Source organism: Stegostoma tigrinum, chromosome 23, assembly GCF_030684315.1.
Source record: "Stegostoma tigrinum isolate sSteTig4 chromosome 23, sSteTig4.hap1, whole genome shotgun sequence".
Classification (NCBI taxonomy): Eukaryota; Metazoa; Chordata; class Chondrichthyes; order Orectolobiformes; family Stegostomatidae; genus Stegostoma; species Stegostoma tigrinum.
Window position 1 is genome coordinate 21193029 of NC_081376.1, and position 23762 is coordinate 21216790.

Below are 23762 nucleotides of genomic sequence, written 5' to 3' on the forward strand. Positions count from 1 at the left end.
CTTTAAAGATGCCATAGAACAGAACACAACATTTTTGTTGAAGTAAAACTGGTGTTTTGTAAATATTTACTCTAACTTTCTTACTTTTGCATTCTACATCTTCATTTATAAAGCACAGGTTCCCAAATATCTTCTTAATTGCTTTCTTTACGCACCTGGCTACATTAAACAAATTTTGCAAATACACCCAGAGGCCCCTGTGCTTCTTCATCTGCTACAGAATTGTATCTTTTAGGGGTTTTTTTATATTACGTCTCCTCATTCATTCTAATATACTCCTTTACATTTCTCTGAATTAAGGTTTCTCTGCCATACATCACCATTGCACAGCTTGTCCATACCCACTTGAAGTTTATCACACAGTTCACAATTCTTTCAAGTTTTTGTCACCTGCAAATTTTGAAATTGTGACCTACACATACATGTTTCATACAAAACAAGAAAAATAATGGCACTAATAGCAACTCTTGAGGAATCCCACAATTTACCTCTACCCAGTCCAAAAAACAACCACTCACCACTAATCTCTCTTTCTTGTCACTCAACCAATTTTATGATGTTGCTGTCCTTTCAGGCAATCTGCTCCAGCTTCGCTGATAAGTCTGTTAAGTGGCACTTATTCAATACTCTTTCGAAGTCCATGTACACCATATTAACCACATTACCCTCATCAACATTTTGCTGGATTAAACTGTAGATGATGAACTTATCCTTACAGTATATCTTCTTTCAAATAAGGATTTAAACACTTGCAATTCTCCAGTCCTCAGGCAGGATTCCTGTATTTTAAGAGGATTGAGAGATTATGGCAAGTACATATGCAATTTCAACTTTTTTCTTAGTCTTTTAGATTCATCTCCTTCCACCCTGATGCATCTAACCAGCCTGTCCATATATCCTCTATTTTAATTTCAAATCTTTCTTGTGTATTCTTTACCTGCTCACTCACCATGACCTAGACAGTACCTTCTTCCTTGATAAAGAGATGTGCTAAGAACTCATTTATTACCTCAGTGATGCCATCTGCCTCAATGCACAAATCTCCTTTTCTGGTCCCTAGTTGGCCCCACCCACTCCTTTTATCAGCCTTTTACAATGAGATCATACAGTCAGTCCCCGGCTTGTGAATGGGTTCTGTTTTTGAGTATGTTTGTAAATCAATCTGTATGCAAGTCAGAACAGAATGCAGGACAATATAAAATTGTGATTTGTAAGTAAAAGGACACACTAGCTTGTCGAATCTCTGAAGTTAATGTTACTATAACTGTGCATGGGATCTCACTCATGAGAGTTCATCAGTTGAAGGTTTGTAATTTGGGGGCTCCTTGTATGTTATCTCTTATGCTGGATGCTAGTCTCTTTTCGCCTTTTCTGTCTTTATTTCTGTAATTCTTATATACAGCCTAGATCTCACTTGTGTTATCAACCTGACATATTCCAGAGGGGTAATAGAACTGCTGATGCTGGAGTCAGAGATAACACAGTGTGGAGCTGGAAGAACACAGCAGGCCAGGCAGCATCAGAGGAGCAGGAAAATTGACATCTTCAGAAAGAGTCCCAACCTGAAACATCAACTTTCATACTGCTCTGATGCTGCCTGGCCTGCTGTGTTCCCCTAGTTCGACACTATGTTATCTCATATTCCAGAGGGGTTTGGTTAACTGGTTATTCAGTTGCTTAGGCAATTAGAGCATAGATCAGATTAACACCAGTGACATGAAATTCAATCTCCATTCCAGCTGAGGTATAGTCAATAGGCTTGACCTTCTTCCAATATAAAATGATAGGCCTTTGTCATGGTTGAACGAATAATCACTGAGAACGTGCCTTTAGGCAGAGAACTAAAGAAGAGGATGATCTGTCATAAACACCTTTTCTCTTTCACGCTTTTCTCTATCAATTTCTTCATCTACCAAGTTTTGGCTTGTTTATCCAACCTTTCCCCTTGTAGGAATAGACATAGTTCAAGGACAGTCAATCTCCTCTTTCATTGTTCAATAACAGACATGCCTACCAATCTTTGACTCTCATCTATCTAGGCCATGTCTGTTTGCAATTAAAATTAACCTTCCTCAATTAATTAGACATTCGTTTTTAAAATTACTGTCCCTTAAACTTTCCTCTCCTGATACTCGATCCACTTATCCCTCATGTCCTAGAGCCAGATCCAGCAATGCAAAATACATGATTAGACTGCGGAGGAAACATACTAACAATGAAATTATCCTAGCGATAGTAGGAACTGCAAATGCTGGAGAATCTGAGATAACAAGGTGTAGAGCTGGATGAACAAAGCAGGCCAAGCAGCATCTCAAGAGCACAAAAGCTGGCCCGAAACATCAGCTTTTGTGTTCCTGATATTATGATCTGAGACACTTTTATAAAAACGTCTGCAAGCAAGTGTAAATTGGCAGGGCATGAATTCACACTCATGTTCTCTGAATCCAAAGCTTATGACTAGTGGTAAAATCAGTGGGTATATGCACACAGGTAATGCCTTACCAAACAGTAAACAGGTATGGCCTTGGACCTTAAATTTTTTAACAAAGGTAAGATGAAAAGCAAAGTATTTTGGTATCTGTTAACAGATATTTCAGATGTTGAATCAAATATCCTTGTGATTACATTGCCTAAAGCAAAATGAAGTGATGCATGGCACAGAAATTTGAGAGGTTAAAGATAGTGATACTGATTGGCTGAGGCAAGTGTTCTGGCCACACAAAGCTTTAATCTGATAAGTGTATTCATTTAATTGTGCTATCTTGGATAGTGGTTGCATCTCAAATGTATGGCTGATCTTCAGCTTCCAATCCATTTTCCTATGCTATTTCCACATTCTTTCTATTTCAGAGAGATCAATCTATGTCAACCTTAAATAAATTAATTGATGGGTATATCTACAACATTCTAGGTCAATAGATAGAATCATACCAATTGAGCAAATACATTTCTTGCTAGTTCCAAATGATGGACCCTTTAGCCTGCGATTTATGTTTCTGAGTTCGAGATTCCAGTCAGGAGAAAGAAGCTCATAGTACAGGGCTTACCAAACTATGGGTCTTGGGTACACAAGACATGAGGCAGTGGTTGCAATGAAGGTCCAGTGGGAGGTTTAACAGCTGTCAGGGTCCTAAGTTCTTATGTTGTTAAAAGGATGGACTTGGCTTAATTGGCTAAACGGGAGCCACGCTCCAATGACAAAAAAAGCCAGCAAAAAGATGTTTTTTAAAAATTCCTTGAGTTAATGGCAAACTTTAGGTTCAAAAAGAGGCCACTGATAATAAAAGCTTCGGAAAGCTCCATCTGTGTCTACCTTGTAAAATGCTTCAGAACCTAAATTTTAATAAGATTACCACATAAGGAGGTCTAGAAGATTGCAGAATCATGGGGAAATCTATATTGGATGTGGTCAAGGTGAAGAATAAAAGGCTCGCGATTTCAATGAGCCTTTCAAGACTAAGATCTCCTGTTTTTGAAGGCTGCCTGCGTAGACAAATCTCTAAAACCCTTACCCTTAAGCAAAACCGTACACCAATTTTCAATAGCATTCTACATTTGCGTCTACGCATACCACTTGCTCTGCGCTGTTTACAAGACTATGCACAGCCCCATTGAAACCCGGAAGAGATGCGCACCTGGCTCGAACGCTGCACTGATCAAGGCGGCCCAGACCAGACCAACCAATGAGAGTGCTCCATCGGTCGCGGATAGGGCCAGTCAGAAGCTGCGTTGTTGTAATGTCGATGTAGCCGTGCTACGTAGGCCGGAAGTGTAGGTGTTACTTTCTTATATTACTATCTGCAAAGGTCCCAGGGAAGGAATGTAGACCTTAGTTGGTGCTGACAGCGTTTGGGTTCGCCAGTGCTGCACCCGCAAACCTTACAGCCTTCAATGCACTTTATTGAGGATCATCGAGCAGCCACAGACACATGGTTCTAATTGAATTTTAAGTTTGTCGCACCATTCTAACTTCGTGCTATGTTCTATTAGCGTCTTACACTCCAAATTTTATTAACCTAATCTGGTCGTATTTATAATCTGTCTAACATAAGCAACTTAACTTTTAATATGACTAATTGAATAATTTCTTTGTATTTTTTCAACAAAGCAATTTTTACAATAATTCTTTAAACGACACTTAATTTAAAAGAGCAAATGGCTTTTCGGTAATTGTAGGGAAATGCAACAATTATGTTTGGAAATCTAGGAGTAACTGGCATATATTACAAATATGTAAATGTTAAGTGTTGTCTGTTAGAGCACAGTTTAAATAATTAGCTACTGTAGTTAAATACTTTTTATTTTATTAAGGGTGATTGAATGTGTGCAAGGTAGGTGTTATCTTCTCAATTCACACTAGTGCAATATTTGCTATCCTTGCAGTGTGAGATTCTGATGGCTACCAACCATTCTTTTACTGGCTCTGATGACACGGCCGATGAAGCAGTCCGCTCCACCTGTGATGATGCAACAGTTTGTAAAAGGTAGGAGTTGCTGAGCTGCTGAAGTATTGGTACAGGGTATATCTGCAAACCATAGTGTGTGAAAATTTGTCACATGTTGCATAGTGCAGGATGTTGTTGGAGCAGTGTTTGTCCAAGCGAGTGAGGAGTTTTCTATCACAATGCTGACTTATTCATTATTAGAAGGTGGGATGTTAGGAAGTGAGTTACTTGATGCAGAATTTGAGCCTCTGTCCTATTGTTGGAGCTACTTTTTTTTTGGATAAAGCTAGTTAAATTCAGTTTCTAATGAGTGGTAACCCTCATTATTTTGTTTATAATGCCAATGAACGTTGCCATGTCTCATTGGGGAAGCACTGGTCAAGTTTTATTCTTGGAGACATCAGAAAAGTTAAAAGCTTTACCAATGTATGCAAAATGACCAACTCACCTATTGGATAGACCCAGGCTAATGGAAGACATGGACCAGGTTTCTGGGCTTAATAAGATCTGGTATTTATTACAAATTGGTTCTAATTACAGGTAAACTACTGTGAACTGACAACACTTATTTCAACTAGTTAAAATTATAACCTACCTCTAAACCTTGCTTCCTTACACTGACAAAAAGTGTAGTGGCAGACGGAAGAAACCTGGTATGCAGGTCAATCCCAGTCTGCAGGTTTGCTGAAGTGATCTTTTTTGCTTGCCAGTTCTTCACTCTCTTGTCTCTAGATTCATTTTGCTTTGTCACAGAGGGTGTAAAATGACTGGCATGCAAACTGCAAAGTTTTTTTTAAGTTTATGATTAAAAGCCATGATTTACGGTAACTAGTGAGGGGCCATAACCTGGTTTTCTATGGGTCTTAGGCATTTTACTGGGGAGAAAAGTACACCATCTACCCTTGTAGCAGTCTGAAGGCTGCTGCATGTGGCATTTACACCTGAAAGCGGTTTAGTTACTGAGGCAAATCAAGTCAATGTTGTCAGGCTTCTGGCCTCTGGCATCCGGCATCCACATTGAGACATGACTCCACTAACTGGTCAGCATATTGCCAACCAAATTTCACTTTGTACACCTCCCCAATCCCCATGCTGGTCCATCAACAACAGCCTCCCCACTACTTTAATAAAGCAGCAGTATAAGCATGACTTACAATGAGTTTTGTAGCTTGCTTTTTAAGAAATGTAGTAATTCCTTCCTCAGTCCTTTGTCAGCCAGTCCTTTTCCCACTTCAAATCACAGGCAAAAATGTAGAAAGATAAAAAGAAAAGCTTTAACAATGTTAAGAGGATGTAGAGTCATAGAGATGTACAGCATGGAAATAGACCTTTTGGTCCAACTTATCTGTGCTGACTAGGTATTCTGCATTAATCTAGTCTGATTTGGCCCATATCTTTCTAAATTTTTCCTATTCATGTACCTATCCAGATGCCTTTTAAATGTTGTAATTATACCAACCTTCACTGCCTCCTCTGGCAGCTTGTTCCATACATGCACCACCAGCATGAAAAAGTTTCCCCTTAGCTCCCTTTTAAATCTTTCCCCTCTTGCCTTAACCCTGTGCCCTCTAGTTCTGCACTTGCCTACCCTGGAAAAAGACCTTGGCTATTCACTCTACCCGTGCTCCTCCTGACTTTATAAACCTCCGTAAGGTCACCTATCAGCCTCTGATACTCCAGGGAGAATAACCCCAAACTATTCAGCCTCTCCCTATAGTTCAAACCCTCCAGCCCTGGCACCATCCTTATGAATCTTTTCTGCATCCTTTCAAATTTAACAGTTTTCCTACAGCCAGGAGACAAGATTGAATGCAGTATTCCAAAAGTGGCCTAACCAAGTGACCTGTGCAGCTGCAATATTATCTCCCAACTGCAATATTATCTCCCAACTGCTATAGTCAAAGCACTGACCAAAAAAGGCAAGCATACCAGACGCTGCCTTCACTATCTTGTCTACCTGTGACTCCACTTTCAAGGAACTATGAACCTGCACCCCAAGCTCTCTTTGGCAACACTCCCCAGGACCTCACTGTTAGGTGAATGAGTACTGATACTTGAAAGCACTGTTGATATCTTCCATTGTTTTGGTGAATTTCATTAGCCTGATGGGCAGTAATTGTCCAGTTTGCTTTTTCTCGCTTTTTGAGGTTAGGACAATTTTCCCATGTTGTCAGGTGCCAGTATTGTAGCTCTGCTGGAACAACTTAACTGGGGTGCAGCTAGTTGTGAGATGCATGTTTTCAGAACTATAGCTGGGAGGTTGACAAGGCCCATAACCTTTGCCCAGCCTAGTGTTCTCAGCTTTTTCTTGTATCGCAGGGAGTGAATCAAATTTTCTGAAGACTGGTGCTGGAAACCCAGGAGAAGTCCGGCATGGATCTTCCATGTGGTACCTCTGCGTGAGATAGATTTTGAACTGTGTACTAAGCTTACACACTACTTTATGGCTGAACTCTTCAGTGTAAGGAGTGCAAATTGACATCTGTTTTGAATTCTTTAACATAGCAATCCCTTTGAGTAAGATTGTGAATAAGCCTGACCCTCCAAAATATAACGTATCTTTTTAACACCCAGGATCACAGGTACATCTGAATGCAATTCAGAGAAGACTTCTTTTTTAATTTAAAGAAGAGACTTCTTTTTTGTAAAAGTGCAGTTTTTCTAATTACCTCGGAACCTAAAGCAGTTTGCTTAATTGTACAGTTAATACTAAAACAACATCAACAGAACAGGCTGAATTACTGCCAGTTTAACATTGTTTTTCATTTGGTTCTTTCTTCTGTTTGGTAGGTTTGCAGTGAGTATGAACTATTGGAAGGACCCTTACATACAGTATTTTATAAAGCAACCAAATGAAAGGAAAGCTCCTGAAATCAACAGAGGTAAGCCCTGCATCTTTGTAGCAGCTTTGTTCCTCTTTCCTTTCTATATCTTCTCTTACTTTTTTCTAATATTTCCCACTGTCACTTAAAGGACTGTAGATGCTGTCTATCTATTGTCATTTCCATGGGCGCAGGAAGGAATTGTTTCACTATCCAAGAGGCTGTTTTTTACTCGAGACCTCAGATAGCAAATATTTCTGTTTAGCTGCGAACAGCGTCAGTAGAATACACTGAGGAGGAACGAATAATGCAGGCTGACTTTTATTTTTTTTGCTTCCTTGCCAGAGATGTTGAGGCCAAAGAGTCTGTAGCAACATTCAGTTGAAATAAGCTAAACCAGGCCCAGCAAAGTACGGACCTAAGTTATTTATGCTCTAATAACTCGGCTTGTTGCTTGCAGGCACTCTGAACCATCAGAGGAAGCCTAATCTTTTACAATCTATTCTATTAGATTTGGTGCTGGTGAGTTTAGAGTGGTTACTTGGGAATGTGGAATTTACAACATGAACAAATCAGCCAGATATTATTAAACAGAGAGCAACTTTTGCTCCTAATTTGTCAATATGTACAAATATAAGTGGGATGCTGAAGACAAAAAACATGATGGGCAACATTCCCTCTAAACTGTGCTGCTGAGCAAGCACAGTGATCAGTGCATGCATGGTGATCACAGCATTGACATCTGGTTCAGTTCTGGCCTCCCTGCTATTGGAAGGGATCTTGTGAAACTTGAAAGGGTCCAGAAAAAAATTAAGGATGTAGCCGGGACTGGAGGGTTTGAGCAATAGGAAGCGGCTGAAAAAAGTGGGACGAATTTCCCTGGAGTATCAGAGGCTGATGGGTGACCTTGCAGAGATTTATAAAATCATGAGGGGCACAGATACAGTGAATAGCCAAGGCCTTTTTCCAGGCTAGGAAAGTCCAGAACTAGAGGGCATAGATTTAAGGTGAGAGGGGAAAGAGTTAAAAGGAACCTAAGGGGCAACATTTTCATGCAGAGGGTGGTGCGTGTATGGAACAAGCTGACAGAGGAAGTGGTGGAGGCTGATACAATTACAACATTTAAAAGGCATCTGGATGGGTGCATGAATAGGAAGGGTTTAGAGGGATATGGGCCAAATGCTGGAAAAAGGGAGTAGATGAATTTAGGAAATTGGTCAGCATGGACGAGTTGGACTGAAGGGATCTGTTTGTATGCTGTACAGCTCTATAACCCTGTGACTAGTGCTGTGCCATGCTCAGACCTGAGCTACTGGAAGAAAAATTAGAAGGAATGCTGGTACTGGGAGAGCACACTGAACAGACATTTGACAAAATGAAAAATCTACTTATGAAGGTGATGTTCATTTATTGGCAAAACTTCTTTAAGCAATTACCAAGCACTGTTTCTGTAACCAACTTTCTAGAGTAATTTTTTGAACCTGACTGAGAATTTTACGTTATTGTCATGAAGTGGCACAAAAGTACATGTTTCATGTGTGTATTGCAAACATAAGACATTGTTCTTTTTACCACATGTTGCTGATTTTGCCTCAGTCCTTTTGTACTACATTATTTTGCTTTATGTTGTGTATTTCGAATTGCCAATGCTCATTTCCTGAACATGTTGGCTCCTCGTGAGAGTTCAGCTCCAAGGATGTTGGAAGCAGCCAATAGCAAGATGTCAGCAGAGTGAAGTGTCACAAGGCAGTACACATTATGTCGTTGTTTTTAAAAACAACATTTTTTCAGCTGGGTTAGTGATCAAGAGTAGAACCCTGGCCAATTTTCCCTTCATAGGTTAGACATACAGGACCAACTTGTGCACATGTATGATATTAGCTAATTTAGAACAGGTAGACCAAGTATCAGATCTTCCTGAACTCTAGCTTGGCTACTGAGTGGATAAAAGTGCTGAGCTGTTGAAGTATTTGGAGATTTTACTGAAGTTGTTCTTAAAATATTTTCACAATTTCTGCTGAATACAAGCATTCCTGCTATATTTGGGGGTTGGGATAACTTTGAAAACTGTAGTGACTAGCTCAATCCTTCATTTTTCCTTTTACCTTCTAAGGAGTAGTGATTTGTTTTAATGCTGAACCTTTCCTTCAGGACGTTTTGAGGTTAAGAACTCAGATGTAAGGAATTCACTTACAATTCACATGGTTTTTTTTTTGACTTACTATATTTACAACTAATGCATTGGAAAACAAAAGTGTGCTTGATCTGCTGTTCTTTGTATGCCTGATTTTTATTTTTTGAGTACTTTGCATCAATTTCCACCCCTCCTCACTAAATCCTGAAAAGGCTCCTTCTCTTGCCCTGGTGATTGATTCAATGATTGCATGATGGATCTCTGATATTGTATTCATGGCTTGCCTTCCTGTGTATGCCCACATTGAGTATCACCAGCTGTTTGACCACAGTGACTCTGCCAGTTTCTAATTTTCCCCTTTACCAGTTGATGAGCACACAGGCTATTAATGGTGTTGTCTTGCTCATAGGTTATTATGCCCGTGTAAAAGCTGTGGATATATTGCTGGATGCCTTCATAAAGAAAACTCACTGCAATTGCCAGGTTATAAACCTCGGTGCTGGCCTGGACACAACTTTCTGGAGACTCAAGGTAAAATTGACTTATAATCCAGCGCAGTAATATGATAATACAATCCATCCGTTAATTCATCCTCGACGGATGTGGCTTATCCTTGGACCTGTTTAAACCTCTTTGGCACCTTCTCTGTGTTCCTATCCATCCTATTGTGTAGAGTTCTGGACCACACAATACTCCAGCTGAGACCTAACCAGGTTTTGTATACGTTTATCATAACTTCCTTAGTCTTGTACTCCATGCTCCTTTTATGAAGCCCAGAATACTGTGTACTTCATTAACAGCTTAATCTTTCCTGTGTTTTTTCATGACTTGCATTCATGTAAACCTGGGTCTCTCTGCTCCTGCATGCCGTCCTGAATAGGACCCTTTATTTTCCACTGTTTCTCCATCAGAGTGCATCACCTCATACTGGAAACATCTGCATACCTATGCAGTGCTCATATGAATTAATATTTCCTCAGAAGGAATTACATTTTCTGTTCATAATAATAAAAAACCTCATCCATGTTAATTTCTTTTTTGCATCTGGAAATTTGACTGAGCCTGATGAAAATGTTGGACCAAGTGTTTGAGTCTTTCTGAAAATGCTTTTTGTTGATGTTGGGATATATTGCACCTTAGACAATTGAACCTTATCAATTTACTAATACATTGGTTTTGCACTGGTTAGCTTGCTTTAGCATTGGAAGATAGTCTCGCAATACTGCTGTAAGATTCATTTTTACCTCTTGGAGTAAAAGATAAAACTATGTGGTGATAGCATAGCTGTAATGCTAGAAGTGCTCAGAACTTCTGGCAGGATCTGAATAGAGAAGCAGTTTTTGTGACACTTCATCTGTTAGGATCACAAATCTGAAATGTTGACGCTGGTTCTGCTTCTGCAGATGCGACCAGACGTGGTGAATGTCTTTAGCTTAGGTTTTATTTCAGATTTTTTTTTTTTGAAAACTGATTTCAACCTCTCTGGTTTCAGATCCCAAAATAACTTGCTGTGTGTTTTGAGTAAAACTCACTTTTTATAGTAATCATGAAAAATTTTAAAATTAATACATTTTTTGAGGCATGCCTTAAACTTGTACAATTTAAAGTATTCTATTTTGTCAGTCACTGCAAGTTAACAATACTAGTGTTTAAACGTGCAGTTGAATAATGCACGTTGGTAAGTGTGAACATTATCTCTGAGCCTTAAGACAGAAGGGATTGTATTTTTGCCGAGATGTATTGAAAATCCTTTCACTTTGTGGGATTTGAACCATTGAGACTTACTGCCGGGCAAGTATTATTGAGCTGTTTCTATGATGAAGATGACTCGGACTCATGTTAAATTGTTCCTGCACAATTGTGCCTGTCATCTTGGATATTATAAATAAGATTCTTCATAGTTGCCTGAGTAACAGCCCATGATGTACTGAGTAGTATATTTCCATTCAAAAGTTTACTAAATTGGTTATAATGAGGCAAGATGATCTTAATCAGAATTCTTTGATTTATACAAGAGCTGTAATGGGCAATATCATGTGTTGCAGAATGTGTAAAATTGCCAAATTTCTACATAGGTAATTGAAGTGTAAATCTTGAGCGGAAAAATAAGATCATATGATTAGAAGCTACTGATTTGAAAAGCTACTGAGGTATACCAAACTAGTATTTAACCTTAGTTAGGTTTCACTTAGAAAGCAATGTGCATTCTGGTCGATGTATGACAAAGGGTATAAAGGTATTGGAAAAGGTACCAAAAAGATTTAAGGGCCATATAAGAACTGAGGTCCTACCTGCCAGGAAGTGAAAAACAGACCTGGTCTCATTTTCCTTTTATCTTTGAAAATCGAGGCCTTGGTGACCTATCTTGAATCTCTAAAATTATGAAGGCTTTTCTGGAGTAAACTCAAATTGATCCCCCTCAAAAGTGGAAACAATGTACGATGGTTACCAAGAAATAAAGTACTGAATTAAGGAACTAGTAAGCATAAGAATAGCAATAGACCTTTTTGAGGCATTTGAGCCTGTTTTGCCATTCAGTACACTCATGGTCTATCTTTACTTGTATTGCACTCTTTCCCTTTACCTATAAAACTTGATTTCCTGAGAAATGTGTTGCCCTTCCCTAATTGCCCTTCAACAGTTCAACCTTGAAGTGGCCTAGAAAGCCAGTTAAGAGTCAACCATATTACTGTTGACTCTCTGCTCCAAATCTCTGACTTTTAAGTCAGACCATTTAAGGACGGCATGTTTCCTTCCCTAAAGGTCATTGGTAAAGCAGATGGGTTTTTCAATTGGCAATGGTTAGTTTTTAATTAAAATGTCACTAATTATTATCCACGTCCTCAGAACGTTACCCTGTGCATCTGGATTACTAGTCCAGTGACATTGCCACTGCCTCCTGCTGGCACAGCTCCACCATGCAGCAAATGGGAGTCTTTTGATAGGGAAATAATGGATGGATTAACTTTAAATTGCATGTAAATTTAAAATTGGCTTCAATTGGTAATTGCAGCATATCTTTGTATCATTAACCACGAAGGTCAAATTTTCATCTAACTGCCATAGAGCTTCAGTTTAAATCAATCATTTGTATTGGGATTCTGTCCCTTGAGAATGTACTCAGTCGTGCATGTTTTAGTTCGGTCAAGTTGGACTACTTGAAATGATCCTAAATGGTAGTGTAAAGAATAAACCAACATTTAAAATGTTGTTAAAAAGGGGAATATGAAGTGTAGAAAACACAGGCTTTTCTGGAGAGTTTTCATTCTGTAAGTGTGTAAATTATTTCATATTTAAAGTTGTTTCAAACTATAGGAGATCAGTTTATTGAAATTAGCCTGAAATAAGAGGTAAAACCAGAAGCGTAAGTGTATTGTTTGTCTGATTTCAGCAACATCTTGAAGTGAAGCTATTCAAAAAGGTCTCTTAATCTTCTGTTTATCTGCCATTACACAGTAATTTATTTTTCCAGGATCAAAACTTGCTTCCAAAAAAATACTTCGAAGTTGACTTTCCAATGATTGTCATGAGAAAAATACACTTGATCAAGTAAGTGATTATGTTGGCGATTTAATAAATTTCAAATTTCGTCAAATATGGGTGGTCTAATGAACTGGCATTGCATAACAAATGTTCAATGTGTTACGTCATGGAATAGTGTAACCTGTTTCTCCTCTTTCCAGAGCGACGGGGTGAGGAATTATTAAAACTTGATTTGAAGATGTAATTCAGTCTCCATCTTAAAATCATATGTTTTGCCTTTTTGTATTCCTGCCATAAATTCCTGTACCTCACATGAAATGGAAACTGCCTTTTGTAATCTTTTTCATTGCTATATTCAATGCTTCCAACAGTGGAGAGTACTGCAACATATCCACTGGGGAGAGGAAGTCCTTACAACATGTGATGTTTATATAGTCACTTTTGTGGGAATTCATAATGAAAAAGCTGCTAGGAAATTAACATAGATATAAGATCTTTAATATATAAATGGGCCTGACCGAGGTACAAGGGAGAGACTAGCATTTTCAGTTTTTCAGTCTGAGCAACATCTGTTGATATCACTACTGTTTTCTTATGAACTTCGTACCAATCCTGACACACTCCCTCTAATGCTATGTACCTTAACTTTCATCAACAGGCCTCTACATGGCACACATTCAGTCGTCTTCTGTACACAACACTCACCTAATTTCCTCAAACAACTCTACTAAATTCGTCAAGAATCAACTTGCCTTTTACAAATCCATTTTGGCTGCCCTTAATTAATCCATATGTTTGTAGGTGAGAATTTCTTTTTCCATATTGTGACCTCTAGAAGCTAACCCATTGTTAATGTTAGACTGACTAGCCTATAGTTAATTGGTTTCTTACTTCTTTGAACAGAGGTATCATGTTGACAAACTCTGACATAGCTTCCATTACCCAAGGAAGGATTGATCAGAGCCTCTGTTACATTTGAAGATTTTTGATCTTATTTTTCCACAAAATATTTTGGAAAGAAGTTTTATGTTTGATTTTAATGTTTTTAAATAAAGTAAACTTGCCCAAGTTCTTTATAACCAGATGCTGTAAGCAGATGATTCAATTTATGGAATGTCGTCAGTCTCTTCCAAGTTGATGTGAATGTCAATTGTTGTGAATGTCAGCTACAGTGAAGGGCCACTTAAATAAGAGAACTATATTAGATACAATTAAATACATTTTAGCAAAAATTAGTTAGATTATAGGCACAGCATTACACATTGTGTCTAATCATAAGCACCAAGTTGTACAAAATGATAAAGGAACACTTTGTAAACAGCATGTAAGTAAATAGACCAGTTGCAAAGGAACAGGAAAGCAATAACCGTGAACCCATTGAGGATGGAAATATAGATTTCATGGTTTTTATGCAGTGGGTGATCAGTGACACCTGAGCAATGCCACTCAGGGCTGATTTGTATCTATAAGTTCCAATGGATAGTGGGTGAAATATTTGACAAATTTCTTGCAAAGAATTATGGCTGCATTTCAGCAGCCTCACTAGAATCATGACTATGGCACATTGTTTGAACCTAGTCTCATTATTACCTGTAGCTTTGCAGTAGGTATGCCTTCACTGGCATGGTGTTCATGTGACGTGAGATGACTAATGCAGTAAACTGTTAACGTAGAACATTACAGCACAGTACAGGCCCTTTGGCCCTCGATGTTGTGCCGACCTGTCATACCGATCTGAAGCCCATCTAACCAACACTATTCCATGTATGCCCATATGCTTATCCAATGACAAGTTAAATGTACCTAAAGTTGGCGAATCTTCTACCGTTGCAGGCAAAGCATTCCATTCCCTTCTTACTGAGTAAAGAAACCACCTCTGACATCTGTCCTATATTTTTCACCCCTCAATTTAAAGCTATGCCCCCTCGTGCTCGGCGTCACCATCCTAAGAAAAAGGCAGTCCCTATCCACTCTATCTAACCCTCTGATTATTTTGTGTCTCAATTAAGTCACCTCTCAACCTTCTTCTCTCTAACAAAAACAGCCTCAAGTCCCTCAGCCTTTCCTCGTAAGACCTTCCCTCCATACCAGGCAACATCCTAGTAAATCTCCTCTGCACCCTTTCCAAAGCTTCCACATCCTTCTTATAATGCGGTGACCAGAAGTGTACACAATACTCCAAGTGCGGCCGCACCAGAGTTTTGTACAGCTTCACCATAACCTCTTGGTTCTGGAACTCGATGCCTCTATTAATAACAGCTAAAACACTGTATGCCTTCTTAACAGCCCTGTCAACCTAGGTGGCCACTTTCAAGGATCTGTGTACATGGACACCGAGATCTCTCTGCTCATCTACACTACTAAGAATCTTACCATTAGCTCAGCGCTTTGCCTTCCAGTTACTCCTACCAAAGTGCATCACCTCACACTTGTCTGCATTAAACTCCATTTGCCACCTCTCAGGCCAGCTCTGCAGCTTATCTATGTCTCTCTGCAACCTACAGCATCCTTCGTCACTATCCACAACTCCACCGACCTTAGTGTCGTCTGCAAATTTACTAACCCATCCTTCTCCACCCTCATCCAGGTCATTTATAAAAATGAGAAACAGCAGTGGACCCAACACCGACCCTTGCAGTACACCACTAGTAACTGGTCTCCAGGATGAACATTTCCCATCAACTACCACCCTCTGTCTTCTTTCAGCAAGCCAATTTCCGATCCAAACTGCTATATCTCTCACAATCCCATTCCTCCACATTTTGTACAATAGTCTACTGTGGGGAACCTTATTGAACGCCTTGTTGAAATCCATATACACCACACCAACCGGTTTACTCTCATCTACCTGTTTGGTCACCTTCTCCAAAGATTTCTTGAATTTCCTACATCCATTGTACTATCGTGTATTCAATAATGTTGGAGACTTCTGCAGCTAGGGTTAATGCTTACTGCACTTGAATACAGCAATAGCTGTTCATGCATGCGGGTATAATAAAGCTAAATTTTAAAATTATCAGTGCACAGCAAGTGCACTGGTTAGAGAGCATCTGGATGGTTCCAGTGCTGAACAGTTAGGCACTGTCACACTTTTTGAAACTAGCTACTGTTGTAATAAAATGTGAATATTTGGACTGCATATCTATCATGACTGCCTATGTAATCACAACTCCTATGCCTCTTGGACATGGAGAAAGTTCTGAAGAAGGGTCACAACCTGAAACGTCAGTTTTCCTGCTGCCTGGCCTGTTGCGTTCCTCTAGCTTCACACTTTGTTAAGTTAACTTATTTCTGTCCAGTTGATGTACTATTAATTATTACAGTTTCTTTAGGAAATGGCATTACTTTTTGGGCAGTAGAATTTCTGATTGTCCCTGGAGATGAAGTACAAACACATCAAATAATGATTTGAGACATTATTCAAATGTTTTTACCTTTGGAATAGTCTGTGAAAAATGAACGAAGTATAGACTATTTTCTGATAATGTGTAGATAGTGTTTTCATTTTTCTTTATTTAAAAAAAAAGCTATCAATTAGAAAAACAGCAAAAGTCAGAAAATATGAGCATCTTAGTGCCCATTGTTTCGTATGCTGGCAATATCAGAAAAGTTCCTTTCAAAGCCCCTGTCACTACCCCACTTTTTTGACACAGCCCTGATCTGGCCCTATCCTGTCTAATTATCACCTCACTTCAATCTCTTTGGCCTTGGCAATAACACCTAGCCGTCTCTCAGTCCTTTTAACCTGCCAGAACTGATCTTCAACATGTAAAACAGCCGCTCGTGCCGTTCCCCTCTAAAGAATTATCATTTGGCTAGTTAGGGTGCTATTGATTAATTCAGAAAAAAACTTCGTTATACATTCCCAGCTATAAGCAGATTTTTATTATCGTTGCAAAAATATCCAGTCTCATCCTAAACTAATGGAACTTTTTAAAAACATTAAAATTCAGTGAATAGCTATGTTATCTTCAAACATAAGCATGGATTTTTGTTCTGTCAAACCATACTTTGGGCTAGAAGGAAATAAGTCACCTTTTTATAAAGGGTTGCCTGTGCTTTAATAAATTTGCTGTCAAAATAGAATGATGAAATAGTTATGGAAATTTCAGAAGGGATCATAAGATATAGCAGCAGGAATAGGCCATTAAGCCCATCAGTTCTGCTCTGCCATCCAATCACAACTGATATTTCTCAACCCCACTCTCATGCCCTTTCTCCATAACCCTTAATTTCCTTAAACTTCAAGAAACTATCTGCCTCTGTCTTAAATACACTCACTGACTTGGTCTCCACAGCCTGTACAAATTCACCACCCTCTAGCGGAGGAAATCTCTGGTCTAAAGGTTCACCCCTTCATTCTGATGCTGTGTCCTTGGGCACTAATCTGTCCCACTGGGGGAAGCATTTTCTCCACATCTGGTGTATCAAGGCCCCTCAATTTTCTATAACTTTCAATCAGAAGCCCCCCCCCACCATCATCCTAAACTCTATTGAGTACAGACCCAGAGTACTCAACCACCCATTCTATGACAGGCCCTTCATCAGGATCTTTCTTGTGAACCTCCTGGACCCCCTCCAATGCCTACACGTCCTAGGTACCGGCCCAGAACTACACATGCAAATGCAGTCTGGCCAAAGCCTTATACAGCTTCAGCAGTACACCTCTGCTCTTGTATTCTAGTCCTTGCGAAATGAATGTTAACATTGCATGTGCCGTCCTAACTGCCAACTGAACCGGCATGTTAACCTTAGAATCCTAGGACTCCCAAGACCTTTATACTTCAAATTTCTAAAACCTTTTCCCCATTTAGAGAATGGTTTACACTCCTCTTCCTATCAAAGTACATGCCATCACACTTTCCCACACTAATATTCCACCTGTCACTTCTTTGCCCACTCTCCTAGCCTGTCCAAATCTTTCTGCACACTCTCTGCTGCTTCAACACTTCCTGTCCCTCCAATAATCTTTCTGCCATTTGCAAACTGAGCAACTGTGCCCTCCATTCGTTTGTCCAGATTGTTAATGTATAACATGAATAGCTGTCTTCCCAGCACTGATCCCTGCCATCCTGAGAAAGACCCCTTTATCCCTGCTTTCTGCCAGTTAGCCAATCCTTTGTCCATGTCATTACCTTGGCCTAACACAATGGGTTCTTATTTAGCAGTCTCCTATGCAACATTTTGATAAAGGCCCCTGAATTCAAATGGATCATGTCCACTAGCGCTCCTTTGCCTAAATTGCTTGTTACCTCTTCAAAGAATTCTAACAGATCTGTTAGACATGACCGCCCCTTGAAGTTGTGCTGACTCAGCCCTATTTTACCATGTACTTTCAAGTATTCCACAGTCTCATCCTTATCAATGGGCTCTCAAATCTTACAAATGATCAAGGTCAGGCTAACCACCCTATGGTTTCCTGTCGTCTGCCTCCCTCCTTTTCTGAAACAGGGGTGGTACATTAGCCATTTTCCAGTCCTCTGGAACCCTTCCTGACTCCAGTGATATTCCTAAAAGATGACCATCAATATTGGTACAATCTCCATCAGAGCCTTGCCGGGGTGGGGGGGAAGAACGCGGTGTATAGTCTATCCCGTTCAGGTGATTTCTCTACTTTCAGACCTTTCAGCTTCTCCAGTATCTTCTCCATAATGATCAGTACACTCACCTCTGTCCCCTGATTTTTTTTGAAGTTCTGGAATGCTGCTGGTGTCTTCCACTTAAAAACAAAACTCTGTATCTAGATTTCCCATAAGAGGTTTTGTTTTAAGTGTTGACCAAAATGGTAAAGGAAGTATAATTGGTTGACTGGAAATGAATGTGATTTTTATTATACCAAAGCCATAGAAATGAAGATTATTACTGACTAAATGGAAATTAATTTAACAATCTTGAGTTTGCAGTGTAGTTTAGATGAGGCAAGACATTTCAATTGTTTTTGTTCATGGGCTATGAGGTTGGCTGGCAATTATCGGCCATCTTTAATTGCTGTTGAGTCTGCAGTTATCCCGCGTTGGTTTACAATGCAGTAATGCCACCTGCACAGGTTCCATTCCTGTGCCAGCTGAGGTCACCATGAAATCCCTGTGTTCTCAAGCTTTCCCCTGGCCTGAAGCTGTGACCCTCTGGTTAAACTCACCACCAGCTGTCTGGCTGCAAAGAGAGCAGCCTATGGTCCTTTGGGACTTTGAAGAAAGTGCAAGTGAAAGTTGTCAAAGTCCCAATGAAGTGCACGCACGGTGTTTTAAGGGAGAGAGTTCCAATATTTCGACCCCAGTGATAATGAAGAGGCACTATTGTGCAAGAATTGGAGTGGAACCTGCAAGTGGTGGTTTCATGCTTCTGTTGTCTTGGCCCTCCCAGCAGATAGAGGTCACTGTTTTTCAAAGTGCTATCGAAGGTGCCAGGTGCTGTAGCACACCTTGGTACGCGCTACTGCTGCTGTGCACCAGAGGTGGAGGAAGTCGATACTATTGCTTTGAGAGGTATTTTGTCTTTTTTTAAGAGGAAAGTTGAGACAGGTGGCAAGTGATCTGCTCGAAGACAATAAAATAATTGTGAGGCCTTGGGTTTTTTAAAGTTAGCACAGTAGAAGTAACCTGAATGGGTGAGGTCAAGCTCCCCCAGAACTAGGATTTTTAGTTTTAGCTTTCTAAAGTTGCTGGGCTTTTGAAGCTCTATGTGGAAGCTTTTCTTCCTCTGTCCGTTTACATCTAAAAGCTGGGGTGTTCTTCCTGCTGCTAGAATTGCAATCTATTCTATTGAATTTGCCTTTGCCCAGGGTGTGTTTATGGGATTTTACTGTGTTGGAACAGTTAATTAGTAGTAAACATATATTTTAGGCATTTCAATAGAGTTACAGTTAAGCCTTTTTTAAAAAATTGTCTGTATTTTAACTGTATTGGGAAAATAAAGTGTTTTACCTAAAGTCAAGTAGTTTGACCTGGTCACATTGTGTATCTGGAATGCAATGCCTTACATTTACCTTTTTAAAATAAAAAGTTAGGGACTAGACTCTCTTCTGAATATATTTTGATGGCGTTTGGCATAGTCCTTAACAGAAATGAAGATTAAAATGGGCATGTCCTGCTGCTCGAGCAATTTGCTTTATCCTGAGCTCCTTTGAAAGGTGTAGAGTTGCACTCACCAAGGCAGTTGAGGTTATCAGTACAATCTTGATTTTTACCTTGTAGCTGTAGTTAAGAGTTGCTTTCCAAAATCTGACCCCTGCACTTGTAGCCTCAATATTCTCTGGCCTTTTCTTGTCTGTGGTAACCCCAAGGCTGCCGAAAGCTGCTTCAGGGTAGTATTTGTTAGGTTTTCCTGGTACTTCTCCTAGCACATTCTACTCATTGAACTAGATTGATCCCTGACTTAATGTTAATGGGTAGTGTGAAGAATAGTGTAACCCATGGTTACAGATTGTGGTTGCATCTAATTCTGTTGTTACTGGCCCAGAAAGCCTTATGAATGTCAAGTTTTGATACCCACCACCTAGATATATTCTTAATCTCACCTATGTAGCACAATAGCTGGGCTCCTGTCTGTGAAGATGATTCTTTGTCTCCTATTGCTCTGTGACGTGATCAGTCCCACTGTGAACAAATACAGGTGGACGGGCAAGGACAAGGTCAAACACTTCCCACTCTGGGGGGGAAAATGGCCTTTGGGACTTCCCCAGCTGGTGCCATTGGGCCACCCTTGACATTGAAGCCTCTATCTAAAATGCATTCTCAGCCCTTTTAACCCTCAGCCCTTCTTTGCAAGTGGTACTCAGCTTGGACAAGCTTTAGTTTGTCAGCTGAGAAAGAGTAGTAGGTGATAATCAACAAGTAGTTTCCTTGCCCATGTTTGACCTCCTGCTAGAAGACTGCACCGGCTCCAAATTCTATGCTGTGAATACCCAGCGCCACTTTTGTCTTAATTGTAGACAATTGTGCTTTCACCTCTGGCTGTGTCCTGCTGGTGAAGTGGTGATGGACGATTCTGGGGCTATTGATAGTAAGGTGGAACCTTAGAATGGTACGCTATTAAAGGAGGCCATTTAGCTCAAATTGACTGGCTCTGGTGAGCATCTCAGCCTGTCTAACTTCTCCCCATTTCTTCCATAGCCCTGTCGATCTTTTCTAGTGTAGTTTGGCGATTGTGACTGTCAAGTTGCTGCTTAGTAGTCTGTAGCACAATTTTTCCAGTCTTGGCAAAGATCTTAATGAGGAAGAATTTGTTGGGTTGACTGTGTGGAGTGTACTTCTGTTATTGCTAGAAAATCCAAGTTAGTACAAGGGTGGTCTGTACAGTCTTATTCCTATTTGACTTTTCTGTTGCAGTTTGATGCAATTGAGTAGCTTGCTGAATCATTATCCGAGTCCACCCCCTTAGCATAGGCCAGCCTTGGTAAGGACAGCAGACTTTTGTCCCTGAACTAAGTATTGCATACATTAACATTCATGAAGAAATGATCATTTAACCATAAAGTCTGAGACTGCTTGTAAAGTTCCAGATTTATTTGTTAATTGAATTGAAGTGTCCCAGCTGACATGATGGGATTTAAACTTCTTCCTCTCCTAGAGGATTAGAGTATCTGTTTTGTTACTTTAAGTAAGGATTTTTTTCAGCTTTGTTCAAAGATACTTGTGAATTGTGTAAATTTTATTAACTTGGCCGTTCTAATGTTTATGTATGAATGATTTACAATTGAAATTCCTCTTAACTCTAAAACAGTTGAGAAGCATCAGAAAATTGCTAAGAAACAATATGTAACTATTTGCTCTTTGCTACAGAACGAAGCCTCCATTGTCAAAGCCAATTATAGAAACAAATTCAAGTAGTAGCCTGCTGATAGGTGAGAAAGAAAACATTTTTCTGTGTTCTTTATTTCTTCCTACATTTAATGAAGTTTATGGAATAAAATAATGTTTGAAAAGGGTTGTTCTTTCCTTTGATCTGTTGGCATAATTTTTTTTCTGTAGCCCAGGTGGGTTAACTAATAGTGCATGTCTGGTACAGGGAGTCTCGAATTATTGCATGTCCTCAAAAGGTGTGGGGTGAATGGTCATTGCTGAAGTGTATAGTTGACCCTGAAAATGAGATTTAGACTTGAATTATTAAGTTTCTGTAACAACGGGTGAGAAATCTTTCTTGCAAGCGGGGCATTTCGCAACATTTGTTATGTTGAAAGAAGTATAAATTCAACAAAGCAACTGTGGTTCTTGGTTTAAAAAGTGCATGTCTGTAATGTGTATCTCTGTAATAAATGCTTCAGAAAGTCCCCAAAGCTTGTCCCAAATCTACCTTTCAGCATCTAGTTTTCAGGATTAAAGTTACTTAAAAGGAGTCATCTCCTTTCATTTGAGAAGTGTAATTCAAAATTTGCACTTTAGTTTTATTTTAAAATTTTATAGCTTTCCTTAACCAATGCAGTTTGCACTTAAATAGTTTTTTCATGTTTGTCAGATGGCTCCAACATGGACTCTGTTCATTACACCATTATTGGGCAAGATCTCCGTGACCTGCCCACATTAACGGAAAGATTGAAGAAATATGGACTAGATACCAAGTAAGCTTGTTCTTTTGACATTGTCTTTAAGTTCCATTTGAAATCTCTGCAGCATGACCTCTTAAGTTGTCTTGTTACCTGTCCCTATAAAAGTGCTGCATTATTGCACCTCATCCCCTCACTAGCCTTTTTCAGCATAATTTTCTGTCCAGGAGCTACCTCCCTTCTTTTGAATACAGTTGTCAACATTCTTCTCGTCAAAAATCCAATTCTTGAACCATGTGCACTGGAAAAATACCAACCTATCTTGCTTTCCACTTGAATGCATGTACTTGTTATATCTCAAACCATAATCATGCTGCACAGCATTTCTCAAAACTGAAACCTTTTATAGTCTCAGGTGTGGTGGTGTGGGAGGTGACTATTCCACCCGTGTGTCCGCACCAACTCTCTGGCACAAAAGTTGAAATGCTCAATGTTTTGCCTTTCCCCTGCAAACCATGTTGTTTATATTTTAACAATCATCCAAGACCCTCTTGAATGCCTCACAGACAGGGCACTCCCAGGAATGGAGTGTTTTGAGCTGGATAGGCTGAGACTTATTTCACTGGCGCGTAAGAGATTGAAAGGTGACCTCTTATAGAAGTTTATAAAATCACAAGAGATATCGATTTAAGGTGAATAGCAGGTGTCTTTTTCCTTAGGGTGAGGGATTTTAAGACAAGGGGGAATATACTTTTTAAGGTGAGAGACAGACTTAAAAGCAAAGACATGAGGGGTAACTTTTTTGACACGGGCAGTTTGTGCGTGGAATGAACTTGCAGAGGAAGTGGTGGATGCAGGTATAGTTACAATGTTTAAAAGACATTTTAAGACAGAAAAGTACATGAATCAGAAAGATTTGGAGGGATGTTGGCCAAGTACAGGCAGGTGGGGCTAGTTTGCTTTGGGAATGTGGAATTTGAAAACGACTGTCAATGACCTTTTAGCCTTCTCCTGTCTAAGGAAAAGTCCAACCTCTTCCTTCTATCCTCATAACTGAAGTGACTCATCCCTAAAACCATTCTACTTTTTCTGCAGTCTGTGCAATGCATTTACATGCTGCACTGTGGAGCACAAAACTATATACAATATTTCAACAGAGACCTAACCAGTAGCTTGTTTAGGTTCAGCATAATTTTCTGCCTTTTGTACTGTGCCCCTGTTTATGAAGCCTAGCAATATGTTATTGACCACTCTCTCTACCTGTCCTACCACTTGTACTGACTTGTGTTCATAGATACCCAGGTCTACTTGTTCCTCTACAACTTTTAGAATACTGTAATTTCTCCTATAGCAGGAATGTTGCATTCTTGTGTGACCTCATGCTATAGAAAATCATG

The 23762-nt window shown here is 39.6% G+C and overlaps 1 protein-coding gene across 1 annotated transcript in view; it reads left to right on the plus strand.

Moving 5' to 3' along the window:
- Positions 1-3776: 3776 nt before the first annotated feature.
- Positions 3777-23762, plus strand: part of lcmt1 (leucine carboxyl methyltransferase 1) — a 36392-nt gene continuing 16406 nt past the window's right edge. The window contains exons 1-7 of the mRNA XM_048552681.1: positions 3777-3932; positions 4384-4484; positions 7236-7327; positions 9811-9932; positions 12874-12950; positions 21665-21726; positions 22338-22440. Coding sequence (XP_048408638.1) covers positions 3930-3932; positions 4384-4484; positions 7236-7327; positions 9811-9932; positions 12874-12950; positions 21665-21726; positions 22338-22440 — 560 coding nt within the window. The 5' untranslated portion in view covers positions 3777-3929. The remainder of the gene's footprint in view (positions 3933-4383; positions 4485-7235; positions 7328-9810; positions 9933-12873; positions 12951-21664; positions 21727-22337; positions 22441-23762) is intronic.